We start from the raw sequence: 10,951 nt of genomic DNA on the forward strand, positions 1-10,951 counted from the left end.
AGAGTTTGGCAGGGTGTGTCCGTGGTCCCAACTACTTGGGAGGCTGAGACAGGAAGATGACTTAAGCCCTGGTGGTAGAGATTTCTGTGAGCTGTGTTAGTGCCATTGCCCTCCGGCCTGCACAGTAGAGCCAGATCCTACCTCAAAACAAACAAAAAGGAGAAATTAATATGTGTCATTTTTTCTTGTGGATAGTTAACAATATCGGCTATACATTCATATAGGATTATGATCTCTTTGTATAACATATATGTAGGATACAAAATTGTTCTTGATGTGTATATTTAAGAAATACAAAGTTATGTATTAGCTTTTTTTTTTTTTTTTTTTTTTTTTTGGCCAGGGCTATGTTTGAACCCGCCACCTCCAGTATATGGGGCCAGCACCCTACTCCTTTGAGCCACAGGTGCCACCCTGTATTAGCTTTACAGTTGTCAGAAATTTTGGCAGAGGTATTTTCCTGAAGCAAAAATGTTATAAAAACTATCCTACCTAGGCAACTAGACTTAGGGTTGTATTCAATACACTTTTCCAGAAAAATTGTGGAAAAGCAGATTCATTGTGGATCCTAGGATAGCAGCATTTAGTTCAAGGAAACTTTTCCCAGTTTCCCAGGAGTTTGGTTTCACATTCTGGATTTGCTATTCTATCTAAATTGTTCCTGGCTAAACCTCCAATAAATACTGCAGAGGACGCAAGAGCCAGGAAGTCTGAGTTATTTTACATAAAAAATAGTGCATCAATATTTCATTTTTTTTATTGTTGGGGATTCATTGAGGGTACACAGAACCAGGTTACATTGATTGCTTTTGTTAGATAAGGACCCTCTTATATTTGTGTCCCACCCCCAAAAGTTGTACCACAACCCTGAACCCCCTTCCCCTCCTTCCCTCCCTTTCTCAGCTCTCCCCATCCCCCACCTCCCATCATGTACTAGGCCTTAATTGTCCTCATATCAGAATTGAGTACATAGTTATAAGAAACAGTATGGTAGAACTCTGGGTTAACATAACAATGTCATGAGATTAAATATTCCAAAAGCTGCATTTCTAGCCCATCACTTTCAAAAATGAGAGAGTCAGTGGTGTGAAGTTGACATTGGTTCTGGAGGTATCTGCTACTTTATAGGCCTGCAAACTAGACCCAGAGTGGGGCAGGTATGCATGGCAGGGCAAGGAGAGAAGCAGGCAAACTAATGCTATCAAGCAATTGTTTCATATACTCTAAAAATATGAATTTCTTTCTGCAGAGAAAAGTAAACTGTAAAAGGCATAGACCCTGTAGTATCAGCTGTCTGCACGCAACCTGGCAAAAAGTGCTGGTCTACCCAGCTTACACTGCCCTGAGCAGTGGTCAGGGGCTCCAGCCCTTGGCTGCCTTGCCTTGCACTCTCTCCTCCAGCCTCTGACACCTGTCCACCTGTCTCCCCAGCCAGAGCCCACCCTTTATTCTTGCTTGTATAAGAAGATGCCTTCCCTCACCGCTCGGCCTCTGACTACCTCAGACTTGTAGTCAAGTTGAACTTTCTCAGGGAAGTCCTTTCTGATCTCTAACCAGGTAAAATTTGAGAATTGTAGGGTACTCATAGATTCAATTTTACTTTTTTTTTGCTGGATTATTTGATCAGTCTCCCTGTGTGTTGTAAATTCCAAAATAGTAGAGATGATGACTGGAATAAAGCAGAAGTTCAATCACTATTTATATAATGAATGAATGATAATCAGACACAAAATCTGCTTATGCACTGTCCACACTGGCCAGGCTTCTGAGGACTTCTCAAACCTTGGTCTCAGGCTGCTGTGGAGGAGGGAGGTCCCACTGCCATGTGTTGGGTTCACAGGATGTGCCCCAGGCACTCATCCAGGTGCCTTGGGAGCCCAGACCATGGCTGCTGCTTCTCCTCACACTGTCTTTTCTGCGTACTTCTGAAGGATGGGGTGCTAGAACACTATTTCTGTTCTAATTTATCCCCTGTCTTCAAACCCAGTCATCTACTTCATAGGAATTAAGGACTTTTTTTCAAAATGGCATTAACTTTCTAGGCTCAAGGTGGTCTTTATACTGGTGCCTGGGACAATCCCAAGTTCACAGGTGGTAGTTATGCTACCGTGAGGGCCTTATCACCACCAAAACCTTTCCTCAAATTAATCAAAGGGCAAGAAGGAGGAAGCTCTCAACCCCTAATTTCCTCTGCAGATGCTGCCTAACTTGGGTGAGGAAGTTTATTCACAACATTCTAGAGAGCGCGGGATTCCCAGGAGTCAAGAGCAAAAGAGACGTCTGTCAGACAGAATGGCATAAACGCGGACCAAAGAAGCAGACAGGAAGTTACCAGAAACTGCGTTCAGAGCTTTATTCTTGCCAAAGTCTGGGGGCTGAGCTAACTCTGGCAGGCTGCCTTGAGGAGGGGTCTACCCTGCTGGGGTCACCAGAAGGGGCGCAGGCTAGCAGACTGCAGGAGGGCGCCACAGCACGAAGAGTTCTGCAGCCTGCGTTTAGCAGCAGCAGTCGTCCTCATGGTCACAGCATGCAGGACCTCGGGACCTCATGGGGATGATTCCCAAACAGCAGCATCCGGAGCCACAGCACCCAGAGCCGCCACAGCCGCAGCCACAGCCCCCAGAGCCGCAGCACCCGGAGCTCTCACAACAACCAGAGGATCCCGCGTTGCAATCCTGGGGTCGCTGGACCCAGCGTCTCAGGGGGCTCACCCCGAAGGTCCGGGGAGCCAGGCAGCAGTAGCTGGTGGAGCAAGGTGCAGAGCATGGGTCAGGAGCACAGGCCTGGGAGGCTGAGCCACCCGCAGGAGCTGGGACACAGGAGCTCTGGCCAGGAGAAGGACACTGGACATAGTACGTCTGTGTCTGGCACGGAGCTGGGCACTTCACATACGTGGTCTGGCACGGAGCTGGGCACTTCACATACGTGGTCTGGCACGGGGCTGGGCACTTCACATACGTGGTCTGGCACGGAGCTGGGCACTTCACATACGTGGTCTGGCACGGAGCTGGGCACTTCACATACGTGGTCTGGCACGGAGCTGGGCACTTCACATATGTGGTCTGGCAGGGAGCTGGGCACTTCTTGTATGTCTGGCAGGGAGCTGGGCACTTCACGTAGGTCGTCTGGCAGGGAGCTGGGCATTTGACATACATGGTCTGGCAGGGAGCTGGGCATTTGACATACATGGTCTGGCAGGGAGCCAGGCACTTCACATAGGTTTGAGCAGAGGTGGGAGCAAGGCCTGCCCCACCAATGGCTTGCATCTCCCCAGAGGATGGGCCTTTCACTGAAGCACCCTGGGTACTTTGCACAGCCGCCAGTCCAGAGCCTTTCACACAAGATGGGAAGACTTGTGCCTGCTTCTGCTGGTCACACATTTTCCTGTGGTTTTGTAAAATCTGAAAAGAAAGATTTCATCAGAAGTGTGAAACTAGGAAGGTTTCAAGGGAGGTCATCAGCAACCCCTTTGGAGTGATCGGTAAGCTCTGTCCTTTCTGAGAAAGCCTCAGACACTCAGGGAATTACACCTGGCAGAAGGCGGGACTCAGAGCCAGGGTCTCTAGGCTCAGCGCTTGTGGCCTCACTTTCCTGTGTGACTTTCAACTAGTCTCCGCTTGCCTCTGGACTCAGTCTCCACAACGAGAAATGAAGAGCTTGAAAGAGTGATGTCTGCATTTCTACCCAACTCTGCTAGCTTCTTCTCGTTTTACTTCCATCTAATATTGCGAATTCTCGTTAAGAAATTGCTGTTCCCCATTTCACGTCCCCCTGCCACAAATTCTCCGCCATCAGTTCTCTTCTGGGTGACTTTCCTTCTTCCTTCCAAGGAAGGCAAATTTATATCAGAAGATCCTGAACTAACATGAGCTTCAAGCTGTGCCTGAGGGGTACGAAGAACAAGGCCAAAGTTGAGCAAGTTTCCACCTTTTGCTCCTTGGACCTACTGGACCATCATGTCTCCTCATTTGCACAATGACCCAAGAGAGGACTACACACCTGTACTCAGGGGAGGGGTGAGTCCTCAGCTCATACCTACCCTCTCCTCCCACACCCCAGATTGCACGGTCCCACCAGCTCAGCTGTCCACCTCCATCAGTGTCCTCAGCATTTACTTCTCACTGCCCCTCCATCCCACAGCCCTCCACTCCAGCTGCACCCAGGCTGGGCTTCCTGCCATGTTCCTGTCTCATAGAGACATTTACCCTCTTTGCTGACAGGACCAAGAGTGGAAGAAGCCAATGATCTGAGGAACTGGCAATTGAGGAGACTTTTATAGGGCAGCAATGAGGCAATTTAATGGCATCTAAATGAAGCACTAGTAATCACCAGGATGAGGGCTGGTATTGCATTGGCAAGATTCCTCCCCACTGTGCCTGGCTCCTGTCAGAGGCAGAGTATGTCTCTACTTGGCACTGGGTTTTTCCCAAACATGAGATAAATGATCCTATCACCTTCTGCAGGAAACAAGTCAATCTCCTTTCCCTAGAAGTCATGAGTGATTCCTATGTGATCTGTCTCTAATGAACCTGTTTCTAGCCACTTGGGTCTTTAGGGACTTGTCAAAGATATAGTTTTCAATTTTTCATGCACTATGCCAAAGCCACGCTGTATCTTCCCAGTCTAAAGCAAGTATTCTTTCTGAGGGCTCTCAGGGTGGCTTCAACTGGTGTGGGGTGCTGAGCATAAAGAGTTTCTTCCTGTTGAACCAGTGCTCTCTGGCTCAATAGGGTAGAAGGCCCCTAAGAAAGGGTTTTTTTCTGTGGACTCTCAAGTTATTGTAAGTTAATTTAAAAACTGAGTGGGTACTTGAGAGATCATGCCTGCTTCTTCTCTGCCTTCTCAAGTCCTAGGACCTCTCCCATCCTCACCTTCCTAGACCTCACAACCACACTTTGATTCCCAAAAACCCAGGGTAGGGGGAATTCTAGCCAGATGAACACTGTGTGATAGTAATAATATTAGAATCTAACATCTAACTGAACACTTTTTATACACCAAACAATGCACAAGGCAGGTACATTTATAGGCGGATGTGGCTCAGGCCCTGAAAGATGAAGTGAGTTACCTGTTGTCACAAAGTACACAGGGAAGCCAGAACTCAGATGTGAGTGGTCTGCCTCCATCTTCTTCATCTCTACCATATGTTGCCTTTCTTTTCCAAATGTACCTTTGTCCTTGAATAACTGCCTCCTGCCTCCTTTCCTTCCCCAATACAGTGCAGAGAGGGAGAAATATTCTCTGTTGAGAGTTTACTATGTGCCAAGTACTGTCCTAGCCTCTTTACTTGTATCATTTCACTTGATCTGGAAACAACCATGTGGAGTAAACTTCATTAACTCCATTTTTTACAAAAGGGAAATCTGAGACCCAGAGATCTAACTACCTCAGCCTGTCAGATGGAGGCTATGTGAACCCAAGCCTACCCAGGTCCAGAGTCCTACTGCTCCACATCGGGTTGTCCACTGGAAGAGGATGTCTTGAGCCTGACCCTCACACTGGTTCTAAATCTCAGTCCCATGGATCAGCCAGTCCAGGCCCCAGCATGGTTCCTGTGGCTTCTCGGTTAAACACTGCCACTGCATTTACCCATAATATATCTTCACCCAGACCCCAAGAGCCCTAAGACACCCAAATAAAGAAAGAAAATGCAAAACCTGACTAGTTCACAAATTAGTTCAAGTCAGACTTTGCAAAGTCTTCTGTGAACATTCTTTTATATCTTCCCAACCTCATCCCCCACAACCTCTCCAGTGTCTAGTAACCACTACTCTACTCCATTTCTGTGAGATCAACGTTTTTAGACTTCACATATACTCGAGTGAGACCATGTGGTGTGTCTTTCTGTACCTGTTTTATTTTGCTTAGTGTACTATCTTCCAGGTTCGTCCATCTTGTTGTAAATGACAAAAGTCTGAATAGTATTCAACTGGGTTTATACAGCATTTTCAGGATCCATTCATCCACTGATGGACATTTAGATTGACAGCATATCTTCTTCTTCTTCTTTTTTTTTTTTTTTGAGACAGAGTATCACTTTGTTGCCCTCAGTAGAGTGCCATGGCATCATAGCTCACAGCACCTCAAACTTGGGCTCAAGCAATTCCCTTGCCTTAGCCTCCCAAATAGTTAGGACTACGGGTGCCCACCACAACGCCTGGCTGTTTTTTAGACACAGGGTCTCGCTCTTGCTGATTGCATATCTTAACTATTGTGAATAGGGCTGCAGTGACCATGGCAGGTGCAGGTATCCCTTTGATATACTGATTTCCTTTCCTTTGGACAAATACATAGTAGTGAGATTGTTGGGTCATATGGTAATTGTATTTGTGGTTTTCTGAGTAACCTCCATACTATTTTCCATAGGAGCTATACTGATTTTCATTCCCATTGACAGTGTGGGAGTGTTCTCTTTTCTCTGCATCCTTACCAGCATTTGTTATATTTTAGGTTTTGATAATAGCTATTCCACCAGGAATAATGTGGTATCTCATTGTGGCTTTGGTTTTCTTTAACATGATTGTTAGTATGTTGAGATATTTTCATATACATTTTGACAATTTCCATGTTTTCTTTTGAGAAATGTTTATTTGGGTCCTTTGCCAATATTTTTTTGAATTGAGTTCTTACTTTGTTGCCCAGGCTGATCTCCAACTCCTAGGCTCAAGCAATTCTCCTGCCTCAGCCTCCCAAGTAGCTGGGTCTGTAGGCATAAGCTGCATGTGCATCTCTAGGCTGCTGCCCATTTTTTTTAATGTGGCTATTTGTTCTCTTTCTATTGAGTTGTTTGAGCTCCTTATACATTTTGGATATTTACCCCTTAGCAGATGTATAGTTTCCAAGTATTTTCTCCCATTCTGTAGTTTGTCTCTTTGCTCTGTTGATTGTTTCCTTTGCTGTGCAGAAGCTTTTTAGTTTGATATAATCCCATTTGCCTATTTTTTTCTTTTGGTGTTTGTGCTTTTGAGATCATAACCAAAAAATCATTGCCTGGACAAACTTATGGAGCTTTTCCTCTATGTTTTCTTCTAGTAGTTTTATAAGTTTGGGATCTTATGCTTATATTTTTAATCCATTTTGGCTGATTTTTATATATGGCATGAGATAAGGGTCTCATTTCACCCTTCTGCAGGTGCATCTCAAGTCTTCCCAGCACCATCCATTAAAGAGACTGGCCTTTCTCCACTATGTGTTCTCAGTTTCTCTGCAAAGACCAGTTGACAGTGAATGTGTGCAATGATCTCTGTGTTTTCTTTTGGTCTATGTGTCTGTTTTTATGCCAATGTCATGTGTTTGATACAGATCTGTAGTATTTTTATTTTATTTTATTTTTAATTTCAGCTTAATTTGAGAGTACAAAGAATTAGGTTACAGTGTTTGCATTCATTAGTTATAGTCCCTGTTGTAGTTGTGTCCCACCCCCAGGAGGTGCGCCATACACTCCCACATTGTGCCCATTAAATGGGAGCATACCCATCCCCCTTCCCCCACTCCCTCTCTGCTTCTCCCTCCCCTCTTTGTAGTATATTTTTAAATCCGGTAAGGTGATTCTTCTCTGCCCCTAAATAATTTGCTGGAAGCATGAAAGGGAGGTTCTGTTTCAAGATTAGAATGTGTCCTAACTTCACCTGTCATTCCTACCCCTGATGGGCTTACCACATTCTACAGCTGCCTCTGTGAAATCTACCAGGGACAGGACACAGGGGGAAGTGAGGAGAGATGTGGTTCTAGGTAATTCCATTCCTGCTCACCTAACTGTCCCACTTCAGCTGATACTCAGGCCTGATGTTTTTTGGAAGAAAGGGGAAAGGAGAAATTCCCATTAGGGTGAGACACTTCAAGTTTAGTCCTCACAGTAGTGTCCCAAACAAACAAACAAACAAATAATGTACCTAAGTTCACCCAACTAGAAGTAGTACAGCCAGAATTTAAGCCCAGGTATAAGAGACTTCAAATTTTATTGTTTTTCCACAACATACTGCTTCTGGTGTCAAAATCCATGGTGTTCTAGGAACCACAACTTTCAGTCGCCTAACAAATAGCACTAATAGCACTTTGTCATCATTACAAAGTCCCAATATTATATGCAGGATGGGAAAGCCCAACTTTAAAGGGAAGAAAATCCCTAGAACAGCCATTTTAGGGCACATCAACAAAACAGGAGAGAGACATTTCCAATCACAGTAAGTAGATCTGAGCTCCTGTCCTGATTCCACCACTGCCCCAGCCTAGAAGTCCACTGTGCCCTGCTGTCGCTAGGCCTTTTCTCTTCCACTCTAAAGTAAAGAGGTTAACTGAGGCCTCTTCTGGCTATGATTTTAAGGGCCTATTCTACAAATGAAATGTTTACTTTCAAAACTTAGCTGTTCATAGAGTTATTCTCACTAAACTGCAACTTTTAAGAATTGGTTCCTGTGGACATATTTAGTGTAAATCATCACAGGACCTGGAAAACACTGACTAAACAAATGAATGAATGAGTGAATGGATGGAGATGCCTTACACTGGCAGCCCAGATCCACCTCATCCCTCTATGTGGTGAGCCCTGTCAGGCCACCCGCCACACTGTGCACTGTATGCCACCTGTGAGCCCTGATTGGCTCATTTCCTGCTCCGTGGGGCCATGCTCTCACTAATCGGTTTGACATCTACAAACAGCACTAACATCCCTGGTGAGAGATACTCCATCCACGTGCCACCAAAACAGGTGGGTGTGTTGGGCCCCACCCATTTTATAGGCTAGGAAGGCAAGGCACAGGCATGACTGATGCAAGTGCTAGCATGAGTCACAGGGCTATCCCCAAATTCCCAGAAACTCCCTCCCACTTACCTCTTTGGACACTAGCTCACAGAATCAGAGACTGGAATTCATGGGAAAATAGTCAGTAAATGTATGAGATAACAGACAGCAAGAACTATCTCCAAGGTGGAGAGTACTAAAATAGGCCATGAGGTCTGGCCTCTGCCAGGACACAGGTGAATGCCTGTGTCATCCAGCCTAATGGGTTGTTCTTAGGAAGATCTGCTGGTGTCTAAAAGTTCTTTGTAGTCCCCTTCCTAGCTTGTTTTAGGATCTACCATCTAGATAATCAGGAAGTGTGTACTAGATTCTCTCTCAAACCCCTAATAGCACCAGCACCCACAAATCCTGACATTAAGTACATCTTTGAAGCTGGGCATGTAAGAGTGGGAGCCAGACCAAATACCATCTGTTGCATCCAGGGAATTAGAGGAGGAAAAGCCCAAAGAGACATTTTGTTCTTGAGGACCGGGCCTGGGTCTCCTCTCATGCCAGAAACTTGTCCTGACCAGGGACTGGGGACTCTCTAAAGGCAATAGCTGGGCCCTTCCCTTTCTGAGGACAAGAAGTGGTAGAGAGTGAGTATGCCCAGGAGAGATAAGGTACGGGAATGTTGGTATTCAGTGAGAAATTTCTCTCTGTGCCTGAAACCAGTGATCCTGTATTTGTGTGTGTCTCTGCTACAGGCTTTGCTCTGTGACTTATAATAGAGATTCCTGCATTATTATGCTCGTGATAATTGGCAGTTCCTCCTAGATTATCGAGAGATAATATAGTAGAGCCACAGAATGGAGGGCTGGGAAGGCCCTTGGCAGACACAGAGCTCCCACCCTTATTTGTATCTGAGGTCCGTAGAGAAGGGAAGAAACTTGAGGTGATAGCCAGGCAGAATCAGACTCTAGGCAGGGTTTCTGACTCCTATCTAGGGCATGTTCCATACCACATAGGGACATGGAACACACACAAACTCAGACACAAGAAAGGTGAAGGAAAATCCTCTAAAAGGCATCAGCTATGGACCAGAGTGTTTCCACATAGGTGGGATAATAAGGGTCTCCCACATTGTGGGTCATCAAACCTGAGAATGTCAGTCCCACCTGTCTCCAAGCTTGTGGTTGTGTTTGTGCCAGGGACGCAGGGCAAAGGCAGTGCCAGAGCCCTCTTGGTTGCAGAGACCAGGGACGTTGGTGCCAAATGCTGTTCTTTCTCCTGGAAGAGCCCACTGGGGCTGGTTGTCTAGGACTCCAGCCCCTCCCTTATCCATTTATTCCCTTATAACACAGACCAGGTAATAATTCCCTTGGATTTCCCCACAGCTTTGTAGAGCCAATTAATTGCATTGGGTCTTATAATACAACCACCTTCTGAAATTTTCTTTTTTGTGTGTGTGGTTTACCTTTCTTTTTATTTATTTATTTTTATTGTTTGGGATTCATTGAAGATAAAAAGAATTAGGTTACACTGATTGCATTTGTTAGATAAAGTCCCTCTTTTGTCCCAACCCCAAGAGGTGTGCCATACACTGTGTCCCCCATACCTCTCCCTTTTGCCCACTGCCTCATTCCCCTACCCTACCACTTGTATTAGCTCATCTACTGCCTCCAGATTAGAATTGAGTACATAGGATTCTCCATTCTTGTGATGCTTTACTAAGAAGAATGTGTTCCACTTCCATGCAGATTAATATAAAAGATGTAAAGTATCCATATTTTTTAGTGGCTGAAGAGTATTCCGTAGTATACATATACCACAGCTTGTTAATCCATTCCTGAGTTGGTGGGCATTTAGATTATTTCCACATTTTGGCCATGGTAAATTGAGCTGCAATAAACAAGTCTAGTGAAAATATCCTTATAATAAAAGATATTTTTTCTTTTGGGTAGATGCCTAGTAATGGGATTCCAGGATCAAATGGGAGGTAATTTGAGTTCTTTGAGGATTCACCATACTTCCTTCCAGAAAGATTGTGTTAGTTTGCATTCCCACCAGTAGTATAAAAGTGTTCCCTTCTCTCCACATCCACACCAGCATCTGCAGCTTTGAGACTTTGTGATATGGGCCATTCTCACTTAGGTGATATCTCAGGGCAGTTTTGATTTGCATTTCTCTGATGATTAGGGATGATGAGTAATTTTTCATATGTTTTATTAG

At 45.1% G+C, this 10,951-nt stretch overlaps 1 protein-coding gene across 2 annotated transcripts; it reads right to left on the minus strand.

The window, feature by feature from the left end:
- Positions 1–2,495: 2,495 nt before the first annotated feature.
- Positions 2,496–3,380, minus strand: CUNH1orf68 (chromosome unknown C1orf68 homolog). 2 transcript variants are annotated; one of them, XM_003800353.1, is made up of 2 exons: positions 3,291–3,380; positions 2,496–3,191 (listed from the first exon to the last, which is right to left on the minus strand). In XM_003800353.1, the coding sequence occupies exons 1-2, from the start codon at positions 3,378–3,380 to the stop codon at positions 2,496–2,498; spliced, it is 786 nt and encodes a 261-aa protein (XP_003800401.1). The 2 variants fall into 2 exon arrangements, with proteins under 2 accessions (XP_003800401.1, XP_012667214.1); XM_012811760.1 differs by having other exon boundaries at positions 2,496–3,380.
- Positions 3,381–10,951: the final 7,571 nt, after the last annotated feature.

This window comes from Otolemur garnettii, unplaced genomic scaffold (genome assembly GCF_000181295.1).
Source record: "Otolemur garnettii isolate 467f Iridium unplaced genomic scaffold, OtoGar3 scaffold00174, whole genome shotgun sequence".
In the NCBI taxonomy this organism is placed as follows: domain Eukaryota; kingdom Metazoa; phylum Chordata; class Mammalia; order Primates; family Galagidae; genus Otolemur; species Otolemur garnettii.